Source organism: Calliopsis andreniformis, chromosome 3, assembly GCF_051401765.1.
Source record: "Calliopsis andreniformis isolate RMS-2024a chromosome 3, iyCalAndr_principal, whole genome shotgun sequence".
Classification (NCBI taxonomy): domain Eukaryota; kingdom Metazoa; phylum Arthropoda; class Insecta; order Hymenoptera; family Andrenidae; genus Calliopsis; species Calliopsis andreniformis.
The window spans coordinates 26,387,769-26,406,777 of NC_135064.1; the positions used below are offsets into that span (position 1 = coordinate 26,387,769).

The 19,009-nt window shown below is 40.5% G+C and overlaps 4 protein-coding genes across 5 annotated transcripts in view; 3 read left to right on the plus strand and 1 right to left on the minus strand.

Annotated features, from left to right (window-relative positions):
* The window catches only part of Sox102f (transcription factor Sox102F), a 59,207-nt gene extending 50,594 nt beyond the window's left edge, over positions 1 to 8,613 (plus strand). The window contains exons 4-9 of the mRNA XM_076374749.1: positions 4,143 to 4,424; positions 4,874 to 5,249; positions 6,496 to 6,708; positions 7,031 to 7,078; positions 7,232 to 7,384; positions 7,891 to 8,613. Of these exons, the coding sequence (XP_076230864.1) occupies positions 4,143 to 4,424; positions 4,874 to 5,249; positions 6,496 to 6,708; positions 7,031 to 7,078; positions 7,232 to 7,384; positions 7,891 to 8,381 (1,563 nt within the window). The 3' untranslated portion in view covers positions 8,382 to 8,613. The remainder of the gene's footprint in view (positions 1 to 4,142; positions 4,425 to 4,873; positions 5,250 to 6,495; positions 6,709 to 7,030; positions 7,079 to 7,231; positions 7,385 to 7,890) is intronic.
* Positions 8,614 to 9,740: 1,127 nt separating this feature from the next.
* Positions 9,741 to 10,283, plus strand: LOC143177363 (uncharacterized). Its single transcript, XM_076375237.1, has 3 exons — positions 9,741 to 9,829; positions 9,891 to 10,137; positions 10,233 to 10,283. Exons 1-3 carry the CDS (start codon positions 9,741 to 9,743, stop codon positions 10,263 to 10,265), a joined length of 369 nt encoding a protein of 122 aa, XP_076231352.1. The 3' UTR covers positions 10,266 to 10,283.
* A 2,859-nt stretch (positions 10,284 to 13,142) lies between these two features.
* Positions 13,143 to 15,948, minus strand: Polr3c (RNA polymerase III subunit C). 2 transcript variants are annotated; one of them, XM_076374750.1, is made up of 9 exons: positions 15,893 to 15,948; positions 15,216 to 15,384; positions 15,032 to 15,150; positions 14,818 to 14,948; positions 14,503 to 14,746; positions 14,230 to 14,438; positions 14,006 to 14,159; positions 13,566 to 13,926; positions 13,143 to 13,495 (listed from the first exon to the last, which is right to left on the minus strand). In XM_076374750.1, exons 1-9 carry the CDS (start codon positions 15,934 to 15,936, stop codon positions 13,361 to 13,363), a joined length of 1,566 nt encoding a protein of 521 aa, XP_076230865.1. In that variant the 5' UTR covers positions 15,937 to 15,948; the 3' UTR covers positions 13,143 to 13,360. The 2 variants fall into 2 exon arrangements, with proteins under 2 accessions (XP_076230865.1, XP_076230866.1); XM_076374751.1 differs by lacking the exon at positions 15,893 to 15,948 and adding an exon at positions 15,461 to 15,594.
* Positions 15,949 to 16,122: 174 nt separating this feature from the next.
* Positions 16,123 to 19,009, plus strand: part of Naa15-16 (N-alpha-acetyltransferase 15/16) — a 38,119-nt gene continuing 35,232 nt past the window's right edge. Inside the window, exons 1-8 of the mRNA XM_076392906.1 lie at positions 16,123 to 16,252; positions 16,525 to 16,872; positions 17,116 to 17,250; positions 17,327 to 17,471; positions 17,540 to 17,797; positions 17,862 to 18,172; positions 18,263 to 18,544; positions 18,612 to 18,825. Coding sequence (XP_076249021.1) covers positions 16,196 to 16,252; positions 16,525 to 16,872; positions 17,116 to 17,250; positions 17,327 to 17,471; positions 17,540 to 17,797; positions 17,862 to 18,172; positions 18,263 to 18,544; positions 18,612 to 18,825 — 1,750 coding nt within the window. The 5' untranslated portion in view covers positions 16,123 to 16,195. The remainder of the gene's footprint in view (positions 16,253 to 16,524; positions 16,873 to 17,115; positions 17,251 to 17,326; positions 17,472 to 17,539; positions 17,798 to 17,861; positions 18,173 to 18,262; positions 18,545 to 18,611; positions 18,826 to 19,009) is intronic.

The window sequence follows — 19,009 nt, forward strand, 5'->3', positions numbered from 1 at the left end:
CAAACGTTTTGGGGGAATAAATTTCGCAAATAATATCAGGACTTTTAATCATAGTTTGTAGTTCGGGGAAAGTAATTGGCTAAAATTTAGGTGTTGATTTAGTTTAGAAAGCTGGATGGAGGAAGATTACTCAATAAAATGGCGACTATATGTTAACAAACTATATGTTTGTTAAAAACACGTAATGCAGTTTTAGGAAGATTTTATAGTCAATACCTACTTCAGGTACCTTATCTCAAGAAGTCACTCGTATCCTCAATGGTCATATCAATAAAAAATTATACTAAGACCTCAGTCATCCAAAATAGTATGAGATTCAAACCTGGAACACTCTTTTGATATCTAAATCGATTACCTTCGGCAGACTAGCAGCAGATTATTTAAGTCTCAATCCCTATTTTACTGTACTCTCAGTATACAACAATGATTAGTTCTACTCTACCGTACAGCTTTTACTGAACAATCCTTCTTTTTCTGTGTAATGAATAAGAAGACAATCAATATATAAAATTCTGTGAAGGCTGTGATCGACCTTTAGTTAGACCGACGAAATATACTCTTACAATGATCCCAGAATATCCGGGACCGCCTCTAATCACCCGACTCCATCAATCAACAATTAATATTCCTAACAGCCTTTCCCCCAATTATCTGTGATTCCTCTTTGAACCCATCGACCGTCTTTCCTGCCAAGAGAAATCAATCGTGTCTCCAAGGTTCGAGGATCCCAGAGAGGGGATCAACGTCGCGCGACGAGACGCGTGCCAATAAGTGGCATACAGTTTCGAATTCGATCGAAACAGCGGCATAGATAACCGGCAGAAGAGCGATTACGGGGTGGAGGAGGGGGAGGGTGGTATGTTTCGGTAATTGCGTGGCTAAGTTTAGTCGGCGCAGTTGGCGTCAATGCGCGGATGCATATTCAGAACGGGGCTCCTCATATTCTTATGCTCACTTACTGAACCGCGGCGTCGCGTGTGGATGTGAATGTGAATGGAACTTGCTGGCACCCCGCCTGTTTATATTTAGCCACTGTGGGCGGTATAGCTGTCACGGATACGTATCATCGGCATAACTGAACTTTGCAAATGAATAATGAAGTTCCATTGGCTCCTCCGCTATGCCGATTATAGCCCCCTGCCCGAATGGCTCGACGAAATTACCCCACTGTCCCGTTTATTGTCACCGCGGACATTGTTCGCATCCTCCGCTCCGTTCGCCCGACGACGATGGATTCTCTTAATGAACGAGCGCGCCGCCATTCTTCCCGACGAGCCTGCCGCCCGATGAAAATGTCCCGAGCAGCGTCCGAGCTACTCCAAGGGAAAACGACAGTGGTCGATGGTGGTTAAGAAAAACAATTACCCGTCTCTTTTTGTCGTACACAAAGTTACAGCGTTCCTCCGCGACGCATGCACGCCGAGATTGCGGCAATTAGAAACGGCGGGAATAATTAACGCTAACGAGTACATTTCCATACAGAGTCTGCTTAATATGCGGGCTTATCTGGTGGTGGTATCGTGCGGTTGAACGAGCGAAGATGGATAAACACAATCCGCCTCGCGGATCGAGGGATTATCGATCACCTCATTTCAAGCGTACGACTCTCCCTTTTTTTGTTGGAGAATTTAACCATATAGAAGATGAGATTGCTCGCTGGAAATCGGGCAAAAAAGGAGGAAGAAAAATGCGGAAAATCTTTAGAATTCCTCGCAAGATTGGTCTCCTTATTTCTTGCATACATAAATGAGATTTTTTGCGAGACAGAAATAAAAAAGCGAACTAGTGTAGGAAAAAGTTGGAACGGCGGACTGATAGAGTGTTTCGCTTGGAGGAAAGCCGAACAGCGATCGTTGTGCTTAGGCTTTTCTCTTTGCCTTCGCAAGGATATGGTCGTTATTTGATGAGGACTGCGCGCCTCGTAAATCACGCGACGATCCTCAATCGAGCGTCGCGGATTAATAATCGTTCGTCGAAAGGCACGAGCACGGGACGAGGGAGCTCGTCTACTAACGCGCATGTGTTACGTTTCGGAGTCGGTGTGCGCAGCCTGGATGAATAAACGTCTTCCTTATCGTCTAAAATAGCCTTTAAACTTCAAGCATATCTGGATCGCGGCCAGGTCCTAGGAAAGTACAATGATATTAGTCGTGTTGAATTGTTACGCTATCCTAGTCATGGGCCGCGTTGAAAACCCACCTCGTTGAATTAATGGCGGAGCCGTTTGTCCTGACTAATGGTGGCTCATGCGAAAAAGAAATCCCAGTGTGGAATTTCTGGTATTCCACCGACCGCCACCTTAACCCTTTTGCCATGGAGGGCGTGAGTCTGCGTCCTAGATCTGTCTGACAAGGGTCAACGCGCGCTACTGCACTTTACGATCGCTCCAGAGTGGGTTTCGTGTCTTCATCTTGAGATCGTTTCAGGGGAGTCAGGGTTTCGAGGTGGTTTAGGACCACTCTTTATTTTATGTTTTATTATTCTTGTGTAATGTCATGTAAGTCGAGAGTTATGTATCCATATATTGTGTCTTCGAGTCTTGTTTGAGATAACATAAATTGTTTCGTAGACATAGGTACACATCTAATAAGAGAATATAAGTAATCTTGTGGCTATAGAGTTACAAGTTGTTCTCTTTCGTAACAAGATATTGGTAAATTGCGGTTTACAGTTTTTTCACCACTTATTTGCTATGGAATTTTAAGAAAGGTTGCTATATTCATGTTCAGAATATCATAATGAACGGAAGCGTGGGAAGTAGATTGTTTGCGTTTCATGAAATTCCATAATATCTAATGCTTATTGCAACAGATCACTGCTTATAAATACCAATTCATTAAGTAATCCCAACGACATTAACATTTCTCGTTTGTCTCATTTTTAAGTAGATAATTTATACAGAGGCCAGATGATATTTTTACAAAGCGATACATGCAATGGGGACTTAAGTTCTCGTTGCGTTAAGGAATTCTGAAGAATTCCTGAAATTGGCCTGCGAACATTCTACGTCAAATATGATCGGTAACTTCCGTTTTGTACCTATAATTGCGCGATGCGTAATTTGTACAAGAATGACGGGAGAATTGTGAACATCTTCTGATTAGGATACATACAATACTTTTTCACGCGCATTGAATGCAAATCGTTCGAACAATGAGTTAGATTTATTCTAGTTTGTGATTGCGCCGATCATCAACGGGCGCGGAAGAGGCGTGGGTATTTTGTTAACAAGGAAACTAATGTGCATAACCACGTGAATCGCGTGGAATTTTCTTGAAGATGAGCAATACGCATCGTTCCGCACTATCTGTATTGAATAATAGCGAAGCTGAAGTTTTTGTGAACGAAATACACAGGGTGTCCCAAAAATATGTAATTAAACGCAGAGCGTTAATACCAGTCGCCTGTAACAATTCCTGTTGATCTGAAACATGACCTTGTGGCCTCTTTTACGTTCATACCAAGTGCAAATGTATTCCTAAGATTTGATTACATTTTTCTGGGACATCCTACGCCCTGCGATTTGTTAGCAAGCATTCGCGAGGGATTATCTAAAGATCTTCTTTGAATTTACGAGCAACATCGACTGTATACAGTGATTACCGTCGAACACACACCATAATTACCATACGACCACGCGAGTGATTAAATACACGCGTTAGATGGGCTCTCAATCTCGGTCTCGTGTTATCACTTTATAGGAATATAATTCGTTTCTTGCATCTCACTTTCCACGTAGCCAACAGCTTCCGTTTAACGCGTTCAGTAACCATTAATTAAAGTTAATGCTGGTGCTGATTCATCTTTTATTAAACTTACCTGGGAACTATAATTTGGAACAGGTTCTAGAGGATTGGCATTCATGAAAACGATTTTTCGTTTGCTTTTACCGGAAAATGAACAGCTATCATACTTTTGACGTGCCTTGCAGGATGACATTATGTTGGCATTTCCCATTATACATAGAATATTAAGTCCAAATACTAAATAATTTAAAGGGTCTACAGAAATGGTTAATCATGCTTAGCAATTTTCTATATTTAAATCTCTATCTCTATTAAAATACCATAAAATATCATACTCTTTTCCCCTGAGACGATGACGATTCAATCATCCCTCCAATTGTCTCTGTGCCTTTGCAGTCGTATCCTGCGCACATGGCCGTCGACTCGCAGAAGCAAATCGAGATGCAGCGGCTGCAAACGGAGCACTTGAAGCGGCAACAAGAGCACATCATGCAACACAACATCCAGGAGTTACAGGCTCAGATGACAAAGAACCAGCTGAGCATGTCGGGGCCGCAGTCCTTGATGTTCCTGCCGTTTCTCGAACAACTCAGAGGGCTGCCCGTGCAATCGCCTATGCCGCCACCGCCAGCCACATCCACGACCACCACCAACAAACATATCAATTCGATCGCCAACGTACGTAAACCAATGCAATCCCAATTCCACCGTCCTCTACCTCCCAGCGACATTGAATTTTAATTAACACTCTGGGCTAAATTTTTAAAGCGATTGGTCCATAGAATTAAAAATACAGTGCAGTGAGGAAAAAAGATAATTAAAGAGAATGTGATTTCAAGGGAAAAAAAGAATTAGAAATGTGTAATTGAATTTTATTTTTAAAAATTGTAGCCTTCAAAGGGAATTTTCTAAAAATTACACCTTGTACGGTAGTCTATTTCGCGTACTGTTCATGTCTCACAAGAAGTCCACTTGTGAGCATTGGGGACAATGTTTTCCAGGGGACTTCTCGTGAAACACGAACAGGTATTTTTTTACAGTGAATCGTATAGCTTTTGTGATTCACCGAAGAAAAATGACCAAGTGCAGTTATCGGAAAATCTAAGTGTTTGTAATACTCATTGCAGATGATCAGCAGTCATCGGGAAGGTCCAAGCTGGGCGACGGCGCATCTGGCGCAGATGACCACGCAGATGGAGAAGGAAGCGTCCCCGACGCCAATCTCCTCCGCGGTAGCTCCCACTGCGCCGCCTCTTCAGGATCTCGACGCTCCCCTGAACCTGACGAAGCCGAAATCCTCGTCTTCAGGGGCCACGGCGTCTTCCTCCTCGCCCGGGAGCGACTCTCATTCGACTGGGGCAGGAAGCAGCGGCCAGCAGGAGCAACCGCTGGCTGCAACCGCGCCCAAACTCTTTCCTCCTGGTCTACCGATGCCCAGAAATTACTTGACGACGCTTCCTTACGCGGGTCTGCCACCACACCTCAGTTCTCTCTCGTCTCCCAGTAAGTATATTGTTAGCTAGACGCTTTGTGGGTGGAAGAAATGGAAATTATAAATTCTTTGCAGATGTTTTGAATTTGTAGCGATTGCAGAGTATTTCTTTCACTCACTGTACCTATTCAAGCCATTCAGATCATTAATTTTTTTTAGTAAGCAACAGGGTTGCCTAAGTCTTGGAAAAAGTAAGAATCATTTATAGTAGTCTACTGTTCTTTGTAGTCACGCCTCGTATTCGGAGTTAGCAATGGTCGTATCAAGAGAAAGAATCTCGTAATCAACTGAATCCGGGTTCGAATCCTGATTCAGCGATTCAGTTCATGACTGTATCAGTGAAATTGATTTCTGTAGAGAAACGTGTCGCGAAACAGGTGGCAAAAGCGATCGAATGTAAAAATCGCAGAAGTCGTTTGAAATGGTTCGCTAGAGATGGGGTGATTTAGCCTCGCTCGGAGCGATTAAATTCTACGGTTAATTGACTCTGATGCAACCAGTTTTCACCGCTATTCACCAATGACTGCTTGCAATTCTGTAAAGGAGTACGAGATTTGCAAGCGTATTATGGGGACTCGCAACTTGTGTTCTTGAAACGGGAGAATTAACTTTAGCTGTTTCGATAGTCACTCCGCAGAGATATAAATAAATCCTGCGTTTATCGAAGGAAAGTATACGCTAGAAATTTCTGATTGAACAACTAAAAAAAGGGAAAGTGACACTCGATTTCCGTTCCAATTTCTGGGATCTGGGACCAACTCATCGAGAGTTGTCTCGAAGCTTGACTCATCGTCTTGAAAAATAATGAGATAGCCTTTTTGAAGGATGCTAAACAAAACCGCAGGTCAGCAAGAACTATACTCAATATTCCATAAAATCCGAACGATTCATTATCCTCGAGCATGCGTGCGTTCAGCCGATTGTTCGAGCTGTTTTTCCCCCTATTCATTAGAAAACCAGTTCCCCTTCGCTGCTGGTTTTTCCTCCGAGTAATGGCACAATTAACGACGCGTAACGCGGTCTTAAGATAACGCCGGTGACCGCGGATCGCCAAAAAACAAGCACGCGGAATCCTGACAGTTGTCATTCTAATATCGAAACAAGGACTCGCGACGATCATCTTGGCGTGTCATTACTCGCGCGTTTAACTCGCAAGTGACGCGAGACGGCGCCGCTAGGTTGCTTTACGAGCACGCTCATTTGCCATCAGTCAGTTTTTTTTTTTAAATCAGTCCTTTGTGTTTCGATGAATTGCAGTGGGCAAGGTAATGGCCAAAGACGAGGCTGGAGGACCTGGAGGCTCTGTAGCCGCGGCTGCAGTCGCTGCCGTGGAGAAACATTTCGCGATGCACGGGATTTATGGTCTTCCGCCTAGTGCTGGTGCGATGCCACCTTCGCCTCAAACTCAACGACCCGTTAAACGGGAGGAGAGCGTGCAGGAGGAACAGGACTATCTCTCGACATCTCACAGTAAATACAATTTTCCTTTTTTAATGTTTCTTTCTATTGTTACTTTGAGTCATTTAAGTTAGAGTTGTGGAGTTACTTAAGGTGTATAGGAGAATTGTAGCAAACTTCTGTAAATTTAGCGTCACCTAGATTTGATCTTTATTTCCTTGCACTTGTAAGACTACTCAAATAACGCTCCTTCGAATTATAAAGTAAAATATACTTTGTACGAAAGAACAGACTTGAAATTTATACACGTGTGAGGGATTAAATAATTCTTTATGCTTCTTTTCGTAAAGAGTTGAGGCAAATTCTAACGAGCGACGGTATTCTGAAATTACAGTGTGGCGGGAGCAGGGTTACAAGGTACCGGAAGACATAACGGAAAAAGGTAAGCAACTCTTTTGACGACTGATCGGGCTGACATTACGCTTTTGTTTCGAGAGCGCCAGATGATGCTCACGAAATCAGATTCGCTTCTCACGAGGAGTATCGCAGTGGCTCTCGACATCTAACACTTTCTTTTCGTTTTTTTTTTGTTCAGCTAAAATGGTGAGACAGCAGAAGAGGGAGGGTGAGAACAAGCCACATATCAAGCGGCCTATGAACGCGTTCATGGTGTGGGCCAAGGACGAGCGTAGGAAAATATTGAAGGCTTGCCCGGACATGCACAACTCGAACATATCCAAAATACTCGGTAAGCGTGATAAAACTGTTTTTACTCGACTTTTTAAATTCAATTTTTAGATAAATTCAAAAATTTGTAATTAAAAGGTTGAAGTCACGACTCTCTTTTATAATTGAAGAGCTCGTAACAAAAACAATCCTTGTCAAATCTTACAATTTTTTTAATAAAAATAGATTTTAATAGTGACAAACGAAAGTCACGACCTATCTCATCAAAAATTTTGTTAAAAAGAACATTAATCAATTGAATAAAAACTAAAGATGCTATTTACAAAAAAAAGGAAATTCTCAAAAGTTGTGTCTGCCATGAACTCTTTAATTGCCAAGTACCTAATCTGAAACAAAATTGAAAGTCAGGAACATTCTGAATTCTGCTGCAGAAAAACTACTATAAAACACCAAATCCTAGAAATCCCAGTAACCATAAAATACAGAAAAATTACATCCATACCAACTATAAAACAGCTCTCGCCCCTGTTTCCACCTGAAACTACCTAATACCTGAAATTTCCTCAGGTGCTCGATGGAAAGCGATGTCGAACTCCGAGAAGCAGCCGTACTACGAGGAGCAGTCGCGGTTGTCGAAGCTACACATGGAGAAGCACCCAGACTACAGGTACAGGCCGCGGCCGAAGCGTACCTGCATCGTGGATGGCAAGAAGATGCGCATCTCCGAGTACAAGTCGCTGATGCGGCAACGACGGCAGGAGATGAGGCAGCTCTGGTGTCGCGACAGCGGCCCAGAGATGGGCTTCCTCTCGCCGGTTGGCTCCGACCTGGCGGGCCAGCACCACCCAGGAGCAGGCGCAGGACCCTCGGCGAGGCCTTCGGTTTCGCCGCCAGCGACGATGTTGAACGGCGGCGCAGCAGGTCCCAGCTTGGACCACCCGTCGTTCTACTATCCCCAGGATAGTCAGTCGCCTACGGACATGATGAGCTTCTCGCCAGAGAACTCGGGCTCGATCGGCGGCTACGACGCCAGCCCTCGACACCACGACGAGGATTGAACCGCAGCTCCGGGTCAGCCGCCATGGCCGCCCGGAGCTTCATCCTCAGCAGCAGCAGCGTCAACGTCGAGGCTCGGCCACGAGCTGTTCTGGTAACTGGAGTCCTCCTCGAGGTTCTCATCTGACTAGTGGGAGCTCGAGAACGAGGAGAGTCGGGGCAGGATCGTTTACGTGGATGTAAACGTCGGGGAAAAACGTTCTCGAAGAGTGGACCGAGCGTCTCGAAGCCTCGCTCGAGAGGTTGTGATATAACGATTTATTTCTGTGCCATCGTACGACGCGTGGAGGCTCCGCCGCGAATTGGAGCGGTGAGTCCTCCTTCCTGGACCCGCCGTCGTGTCGTCTAGCATCCGGTACTATCTACGGTGTCTGCCGTCATCTGTCTCGGTACTGTCACGGGCAAGCATCGAGCAGAATCCTCGTGTTACCGGTTCAGAACAATGTGTCGCGGAACGGCCATGTGACCGAGCTCGAGGGGTCGACACCCTTTCGTTATCCGCGAGCGTTTCACGGGACACCGGTGAACGTGAGATTAGAGGATAACATCCGTGCGAGCTGATGATTTCCTGCTTGCTCACTGTCCCCAGAGGAGAGGAGGAGGGGCAAGCGTTTGTTGCATGTCCAAGGGAACACGGCGGCAGCGGGGACGCAGATTGTGCATCCTCTGCTTCGTGTGATCGACAGTGCGACCAACGGGGCGAAATCCGCGAACGGTGTAGGAGGTCTGATGGTTGTTAGGTAACGTTTTAGGTAACGAGGTTCGTCGACGCGTCTGAACGCGCGTTGGTGCGCATCCATCTCGCGGGTGTTTTCCAAACGGAGCGCGAAGTAACGTGGATATAGAATTATACATAAATAAATAAATAAATGAATCTATATATATACACACATTATATATATGTATACACATACCTGATTTTTCGTAAGACTGCCATGTGTCACGTGTGCGCGCCGGAAGGATCGATTCGACGCGATCTACCGCCGATGCTCGATCGAACTCGTTTGCCGCGTTAACACACCGCGAGACGATCATGACGTGAACGTATGCCTATGTATGGGGTGCTGTTTTGTTGGTACAATCTTAATTGGGTAAAATCAGCTGGGCAGTTCATTCTTTCGGATAATGTACTGATGTAATGTACGCGTCCCTCCTCTCCAAACTGATCCATACAACTCATTACCAATACTTTTGAATTCTACTTGCATAGTCAGACATTTACTACTTCGTAATTTTTTAAACTAAATTGAGTAAAGATTAACAGAACTGATGTATGAAGAAGTCATGTAAAAATTATCTTTCTAACTAGGTGTCATTAGCCAACCAAGTTTGCATCCACAATTCCGGAAGCCCCTGTACATATGCATGAAGAATATGTGTATATACATGTACGTGTGAGGTACGGTGCGCGGCCAAAAAGTCTTGTTCCTATTCCTTCTAGTGTGTGTGTGTGTGTATGTCCAGCGACACGGCACTTACGGTCGACCGTATCGCGAAGAGAGAAAATAAAGAGAAAAAAAAACAAAGAGAGAAAAGCTGGTCTGTTCTATCGCATCTTCACAGCATCGCGCGTCTCTGAAGTATACGCGAAAGCACGAATTAGAATCGTCTAAATCCCGCGTCCTGAAGCAGGACGGTCCTTTTTCTCCGTATCACACGAAATCACTATATCCGGCAATTCGCACGAGGACCGGGGTACAGAGAGAGGCGAGAGAAGAAAAACAGAATTCTGTCACGCGATTGCACCTGTCCGTCAAGGTAACCACTTCGTTCGACCTAAAAACACTTTTGATAGTACTTATAGTATTTTTCATCGTTAATTTATTACTGGTCTTAATGTAAACGACAATTAGCCGGGTACGGAGTCGACTGTTGGGCGAGTGTAAGGTGAGAAGAGAGTCTTCGGATAAAGAGAAACGGACATAGAGAAAAGAATGGAGAAATAGTAAGTGATAAGGTTGTGGAAAAGGGGAAGGGGCACGCGCGACGTCAGTTTTAGTACAATGTTGTAGAAAATTGGAGGACGTTATTTATTGCGTATGACGCGTTGCGTTTGTTTCTTTCGTTGCCTTTGGAACACGCTGTTAGAGTTTCAATCAATTTTCTGTTTCACACACTGCGTTCGTTACGGTACATCCGAGGGGTTGGTAAAGGGTAATCTGTTTACCGGTGTTAGAGCTCGGTGTTGGGGAAAGAGGAAGCAAGCGCTAATTGTTTAACGATTATGTAGGTAGGGGTTAACGTGTGTCGCGGTTCGAGGCAGAAAGGAGTCGGAAAATCGGACGGCAAAGATTGTGGGAGCTCGATGTGATAATATTTATGTGCCAAATAGCGTTTTCGCGGGCGGAAGGGGCGCGGAATTTGACGACCCTTCTGGTCCCGGGTCTGACGGAAGTTGGCTCGACGTGAAACTCGATGTAATTTCTACGTCTCTCCTTTTTCACCGTTTTTTGTTATTTATATATATAGAGATATGTATGTATATGTAATCAGTGCAATTCTATACAAGGTACCTAATATTATAATTTTATAAAAAAAGAGAGCCAGTATCCTCGATGCGTATGCGGCCGTGTTTTTTCGGGGCCGTTCGGTTCACAATACCGCGGCAGATAGGATAGCTTAATGTTGATATAATAATTTATTTTATGTATATAAATATATTACACGGATTTGTACAATGCGTCGGCGGTATTTGTCGATGATAGAAACGGGCCCGACGCGAACTGTCAATACTATGGTTAAAAGTGTACAGTGTAACTATATTGTGATGTATCCGCGTAGCTACATTATTATTATTATATTATTATTATTATTATGTAATTTACTCCGAGAAACACGTAGATGTTAACGATGTTAAAAAACGCGATATTGCATATTCTTATTTTGTCATGGTCATTATTACGTTTATTATTATCCCTTAATATTATTATTGTCATCAGTTTTATTTAGTGCTATTATTATTGCTATTGTTTCTCTCTCTTCTTCTGTTTCTTTAAATGGTTATCCTTACGCATTAGCAATAGAGGTTGTACGTGCCAGTTCTGACGACGACGGTGACACGAAGTTCGCTGATCGTTTGTGTAGTGCTCGAATACTCAAATTTCAACACGCAATCGGACACTTTACGATTTGTTCGACCGTAAAAAAGCGCATTCTTATCGCGCTCTTGAAAAATTCAAGCTCACGTATTTATCGAAAAATACTTGCGTCTAAGATTTTGTTTCCATCTACGTTTACTTTTCTCACCCTTCTTCTCGCCAGTTTCACCCCCAAAGATCAACTGCTCAAAGTCTCGTTCAACCCCGCGACTAAAATAACGTTGATGAATTAATTTCAAGTGAAAGGTATATCGTTTTCTATTGTGCCATATTTTTAGGATTTTCGAAAAAACAATTTGCTACCTTCTTTGTCTCCTTGGGACCCATGTTCTCATATTAAATCGCGTATGTTGCTAATTGTAAGCTCGGCTCGTGTCTCCCTCGTTAATTCTTTATTAACGTGAATCTTTCTAGCCAGCGCGGTGTTTGTTTTAAGAATAACTTCTCAGTTCTGCATTCCACGGATCATGATCCCACAATTGTCGAAACGAACCACCAATTTTCATTTCGTCTCCCTTCGTCAAATTCGTTCGATAGCGTGACGTCTGTATCCTTGTCCTTCTACTTGTTTCTTTAGTCTTCGCGATAATCACGACGCACTCGCCGTGGCAAGTTCATCGGATCTTCGAAACTGCAACCAGCGCGAATGCAAACTGTACGAATAGTAAATTGTAAAACGACTCTACATTACTAATATTATAGTGTATTTAACGTAACAAGCAAAGAAGATAAAAAATGGTGAACACTAACATCCAATCTTTCAATATTCCAAGAAACTTCACTTCATTTACATGTACGTTGTTGTTAATGGTATGAAGAAAAAAAAAATATAATAAAATAACGCTTTACCGAAAATTCAATCTTAGTTTTAGGTACACACAACCGTTATTTCTAGAAGAAAACTTGTATATGTACGTGCAGTGTACATAGTTATCCAGTACTGTGAAAATAAGGGAAGAACGAGAGAGCGTGTGTGTATGCGTGTGCATCAGAGAGGGAGAGGGAGAGTGTGTGCATTTGCGTGGACGTGAGGGACAGAGGGAGAATAAAATCAGTCAAATGCATGTTTGAATGCGATAGCGTTCATCGCGGTCGTCTTATCACTATGCGCGACAGACCGTAGTACATACTATTAATTGGTGTCAATAGCGTACAATCAAAATATGTATATTTAAGATCGGTGAACCTTCACTGTGAACCGCTATCCGCATTGACTTCTCACGATTGATAAGCATTGGTAACGGAGCAGTCCGCTCTCGTCGCGGTAGTGTTAAGACGAGCGTAACACGAAGCGTATAATAGGAACAAAGGGAAAATCATGCTTGGAAGTAAAGCGTTGATAGTAGCGGCACACCAACAATAATGTCTACTGTCCTTATTATTTTGTAATTAGAAGTTTCGTTTTAGATAATCGTAACAGGCATTTGCAGGCGTTCGACTTATTTTACTGATCCATGTAAGGCACCCTTGAGCTGGCTGTGATTCATAACTGTAATGATTCGTTTCTAATCAACTAACACACGTTCGTATTGCATAGATCAAAATATGTATAATTATACAAAACGTTTATCGACAAGTGTAACATTCGAAGGTGTGTACTCCAAGATCATTTTCCCTGATAGATAGTGACATCAAATGCACTGTACCACATAGAGAGCAGCACTATTATAAACATAGATATATGATTATATTTATTATAATAATTTGAAAGTTAGGTATTCTTTGTTGTTTGTATTTTACAAGCGTAACCATTATTATACATAAATAAATAACTATATAAATCAATGAAATTCCTATGCATTTGTCTTTTTGTTAAGTCGCACACTGACTTATACGTAGCATTGTTTTACGAATATGACATATTTAGAAAAATATGCCTTTATTCAATGGTAACGTAAATACATTGATAGTAGGAACAGAGTATCATCTATCTGCAGTTCCGTAATGCCTAATTTCTTTATCGTAGTCTGAACTTTCTCCAGCTGTTGTTTCTCAGATGGTGTCATTAATTCTGCAATCTGTAAATAATTGGAATATAAGTACTCCGCTATTGTAAAGATCAAGTAAGATAATAATAAATATACGTACTTCCGCTAATTGCTCCTCAGTAGCACCGTGTTCTTTTAAATTACTCGTCAGGGTCTGCATCCGTAACTGTTTATCGATCATTCGTTTATTACTGCTTATCTCATATTCTCGTCTCTGCATAGTATTGTACAGTGCGTGGTAACAATGTTCTACCTCCATACGAACTACCAAATTCAAGTCAATGTGGAACAAAAAGAATGTTTTCACCGGCGCTGCCGATACACCACCTTTCTTTATTTCTTGCATCTGAAGGTAATTTTCTTGTAATAAAGTATACGTCAAATATTTAGCTTCTTTGGCTGGGATCATAGCTAGCTGTTGAATTTGTTCTTGTTCAATATATTTCCTATCACGCACTAATCTGAAGAATGAGAAGAGGTTAATAATATTTCAATTCAATGTAATGAAAGTATTATGAAATGGAAGAATATAGAGTATACCTAAATATTCTGGCAGCTTTTGAACCGAATCGTTCCATTACGATGTTTTCTAAAGTCGTCCATGCTAACTGGCAGAAAGCTTCTTTCATATTGACACTATACTGACCTCCACCTGAGTCACCAACTCGTTTTAAAAATTGACTAGTATCTTCCTCTAAAGCAGTACAATTATCACATTTTATAATACCTAGGAAATTTCATTTATAGATACCTACGGTACATACCAATGAGCCGCAAATATTGATCAAGGTACTGTGAAAGTACTGGATAATTAATTTTCCTAACTGCATCTTTGATTTCTGTGAGCGGTATTGGATTAGACGTATCTGCCCAAGATGCTGTTCGCAAATACATAAGAAAGAGTAACTGCCTCATCAATTCTGCTGCATTATCATCCAGTCTATTGCGCATAGCTGATATAATAATTTGATCCCTATAGATTATATTGCAAATTCCTTACATGTCTTATGTTCGTTGAAGTCTTTTACAAGTCTTACCTAAGATCTTGCGTAAAACGATCAAAATTAACTTTCCAATAAATTTTACTATCTCCTGGATCACCATTACCTCCTTCTAGTTGTTGAGTAATTACAGCCAAATTAAGATTTGGTAAATTAAAGTCAGGTTTCTCGTTAGCTGCTTCTTCAGGTGTTTCTGCATATACGCTGCGCATCAAAAATTGATTCTTTACGAGTAATTCAAACTTATCTCTTAGAACAGGAATTGAGGGCTGCAGACCAGCTGCAAATGCACATAATCTATTAGGCAAATAATTTTTTAGTGAAAGGGTTAAAATACATAGTAGTACTTACAAGGTAACTGTTCAATTCTTTTATACGTTTTCATAATTACTTCAGATGCTGTTATGTACCCATTCTTTAGTACTTCCTCCAGCATCATTTCTGCTTCATCTCCACAAACTGTTTTTACAAAGAACATATACCTATTAAAATTAAAATATCTAATATTTAAAAGTATCATTTCTTTTGCACAGCTACTATTTGTAATACATAAACCATGTATTACCTTGGAGCACGAAGAATCATTATGATCTTATCAGGAGTTAAAGAATATTCAATACCCCTTTCAGTCTGACGATGATTAACAAATCCATATTTGATTAAAACACATAGTGCTTCTTTAATCTAAAAGTAGAATTATATCTTCTACCATCTCATAAATTAAACATATTATTATAATAAATTCATACCTTTGATAAAGGGAGACGTGTTGTGTAGCGAATTAAACCTAGTGGTTTTGCACCATGTTTGAGTAAATCTTCACCTACGCTTTGTACAATTGGTCCAAAATGTTCAGCTAAAATAGTGGAACACAATTTTCTACACATCAACGACATGTTGATGTAAATAGGATATTTTCTGAAAGTACAATAATTGTTTACTTGTTAACCTTTTGTAGAATTATAGTAAATAAAAATATGGAGATCTCGCTTACACTGTATAAAAGTGTAGTCTTTCTACATGGATTAAATTAAGTTTTAAAAAAATACATTGCTAATTATTCGAAGTTTTATGCTTCATATTTTCTTATATAAAGTTAACTGTATTTAAATCAAATCGAGGTCCATGTGGTTATACAAATATGCGACAATTTATTTCTATGAAACAGTAAACCAATCGCAACGAAAGTAATTTGTAAATCACACCTAGGGTTATTGATAATTGAAATATTGGATAATAATTACGATACTGAAACTATCCCTATATAATTCATAAAAAATATATGAAAAATATATAGAAAAAGTCATTCTTCTTTGCATTTCACAGTTAATTCTTTTCCAAATATTTGCGTCAAATAATTGAATAATGAAATATGAATTTCGTTATTTCATAGAAACTCTCCTTACGCAGCATTAGTTATCATTACTTGAAAACACGTAATCCGTGCAATTCCGAAAAAGGTAAAATCATCGAACAAATCGAAGGAAACGTAATATAAACGATAGCGTGCGTAAAGGTCGAGTCACTATTGGCAAGAAATTCGTAAAAGCTACTTAGAAAACATATTAAAGTGTGCGGCACCGTGGATTTAGAACTTCCGGCGGAACAGCATTGTCGCAGATGATCACGTGATCGAGGATCGACTTCTTGGTTTGTGGCCACGAGGTTTTGTGGTGAAAATTAAGTTTACCGGGTGGAAAAGGCCCTATATTTTTGTATTTATACAAAAATGCCCTCCAGCAATCCCTTGCCACCCAAAGAAAATGCCTTGTTTAAGCGAATTCTGGTGAGTAACAAGCAATCAAAATACTCTGTTTTGGGCCCCACTCTCCGGCTAATAGGAGTATTCATCATGCTTTAATGATGAAGCACTCTTCGAAAAACTGCAAAAAATTCACTGGCAACCATGAATCGCGCGAGCTTCTCAGACGTTACGAACGAAAACGCGGTCTCGTACTCGTCCCTCGCTAAGCTCAACTATGCCAGCTTAATCACGTACATGGTACTTAATTCAAGAAAAACGTTTTATCTTGTGAAACGTATTTGTGTTTCTTACAGAGGTGTTACGAACACAAACAGTATAAAAATGGGATAAAGTTTGCAAAGCAAATTTTATCAAACCCTAAATTTAGCGAACATGGAGAGACCTTGGCAATGAAAGGTCTCACTCTGAACTGCTTAGGTCGCAAGGAAGAAGCATACGATCATGTACGACGTGGTCTTAGGAACGATCTGCAGTCTCATGTCTGCTGGCATGTATATGGACTTCTGCAGCGCTCGGATAAAAAATATGATGAGGCCATTAAATGTTACAGAAATGCCCTTAAATGGGATAAGGATAATATACAAATTCTTAGGGATTTATCGTTGCTTCAAATTCAAATGAGGGATCTGGAGGGTTATAAGGTAATAAGTGTTATATTTATGTATCTCACGAACTTATATTAACTGAATAGTTCTTATGTGACAATTATCTTGCATAACTCGGTACTACGTATACTTCAGTACACAGATAATATAATCTATATATAATATATTTATGTAAATCATCCATTAGTGGCAGATAGAGAAAGCATTGATATTCTAATTACAAATTGCATAATATGTGATAATGATTAGTGAAATAATATAGTAAACTTTCCTTTTCAGGACACAAGATATCAATTATTTATGTTACGTCCGACACAACGTGCATCATGGATTGGTTTTGCTATCTCATATCATTTGTTAAAAGACTACGAAATGGCACTCAAAATTTTAGATACTTTTCGGAACTCTCCTATGGTATATATTCAATATTAATACATAATTCTAAATTTAATGGAAGTTTTTATTAAAAATATGTCCATATTTTTTGCAGATTTGTTATGATTATGAACACAGTGAATTGTTGTTGTACCAAAACATGGTTATCCAAGAATCAGGAGAGGCTGAGCAAGCACTCAAACATCTTGACAAATATAGTGATCAAATTTGTGATAAAGTTACTGTGAAAGAAACATATGGTATGTTTTATGTGTTGTTTATTATGTTACGTAATTTATTCCATAAATTTGATGGTTTTTCTTTTTAGGTAAATTAAGATTACAATTAAAACAATATGCAGAAGCAGTACAGGTTTATAAGGAACTTTTAAACATAAATCCTGAAAATACAACATATTATGCAAGGCTAGCAGAGGCTGAAAGGCACGATAAGCCAGAAGAAACATTAGCTATGCTCCAAAGATACGAAGAATTGTTCCCACAAGCATTAGCTCCGCGTCGTTTACAATTAAATTATGCTGCAGGGGATGACTTTAAATCATTAGTTGATCGGTACTTACGAAAAGGTAATGTTTTACATTTTTATAAAAGGTAACAAAATATAATACAATTACTTACATTTCGTTCCAGGTCTTCATAAAGGTGTACCGCCTTTATTCGTAAACCTTCGTTCCCTGTATAACGACCAACAGAAAGTTGATACTATACAGTCATTGGTCTTGCAATACAAGGAAGCATTGAAAGCTCATGGGCATTTTAGCGATCAGGAGAAAGATATTCCACGAGAACCAGCCTCAGCGTTGCTGTGGACTTACTACTATTTAGCACAACATTACGATCATCTCGGACTTACAGAGAAAGCACTAAATGAAATTGATGCTGCCATAGAACATACACCTACGCTCATAGAACTTTTCGTTACCAAAGGTCGCATCTATAAGGTTGGCTCTGTGTTAATTTAATTTAAGATACATTTGTAGCATAATAATTCTATCGAAAATTTTCTAACACCTTCATCTCATTCTCAAAAGCACGCTGGCAATGTTCAAGAAGCTTATAAATGGTTGGACGAAGCGCAAGGCTTAGATACCGCAGATCGATATATAAATTCTAAATGTGCCAAGTATATGTTACGCGCGAATCTCATCGTAGAAGCAGAACAAACGTGTGGAAAATTCACCAGAGAAGGTGTTTTAGCTATGGAGAATCTGAACGAAATGCAGTGCATGTGGATTCAAACGGAAGCAGCTAATGCTTACAAGCGTCTTGGAAAATATGGAGAAGCCTTGAAGAAATGCCATGAAGTTGACAGGGTAAGTTGCATAACGCTTAATAAGTGCAAATAAGGATGCACTGTACAATACATTACATGGATTACAGCACTTCTCGGAGATTATAGAAGATCAGTTTGACTTCCACACCTACTGCATGAGAAAGATGACTTTACGCTCTTATGTGGGTCTCTTAAGGCTAGAGGATGTGCTCAGAGCCCATCCATTCTACTTTAAAGCTGCTAAGTGCGCAATGGAGGTTTATTTGCGACTACATGATGATCCATTACCAGACCCAACGCAGGCGCAAGAAATCGACACTGGTGAGTCTATATTCCATGCATATTATTTATTTCCATCGGATCGCTATGAGATTTCTATATTTAGTACATAATATACAAAAAGTAAGGAAGTTGCGATAAACTTCATATGTATGAGATACTTGTAGTACACGTGTTGTAAAGTTAGAAAACATGGAAATAGATTTTCCAAGCAAGGTTTAGTAAC

Bases quoted from the DNA above. Each gene is read 5' to 3' on its own strand.
- Polr3c (XM_076374750.1), bottom strand. From the start codon at position 15,936: ATGATTTTACCTTTTTCGGAATTGCACGGATTACGTGTTTTCAA. The intron at 14,949-15,031 runs GTAATACATGGT...TAATTTTAATAG, and splicing joins ATGATTCTTCGTGCTCCAAG to GTATATGTTCTTTGTAAAAA. The intron at 13,496-13,565 runs GTACGTATATTT...AATTATTTACAG, and splicing joins CTGAGGAGCAATTAGCGGAA to ATTGCAGAATTAATGACACC.
- LOC143177363 (XM_076375237.1), top strand. From the start codon at position 9,741: ATGCATGAAGAATATGTGTATATACATGTACGTGTGAGGTACGGTGCG. The intron at 9,830-9,890 runs GTGTGTATGTCC...GAGAAAATAAAG, and splicing joins ATTCCTTCTAGTGTGTGTGT to AGAAAAAAAAACAAAGAGAG. The intron at 10,138-10,232 runs GTAACCACTTCG...AACGACAATTAG, and splicing joins GATTGCACCTGTCCGTCAAG to CCGGGTACGGAGTCGACTGT.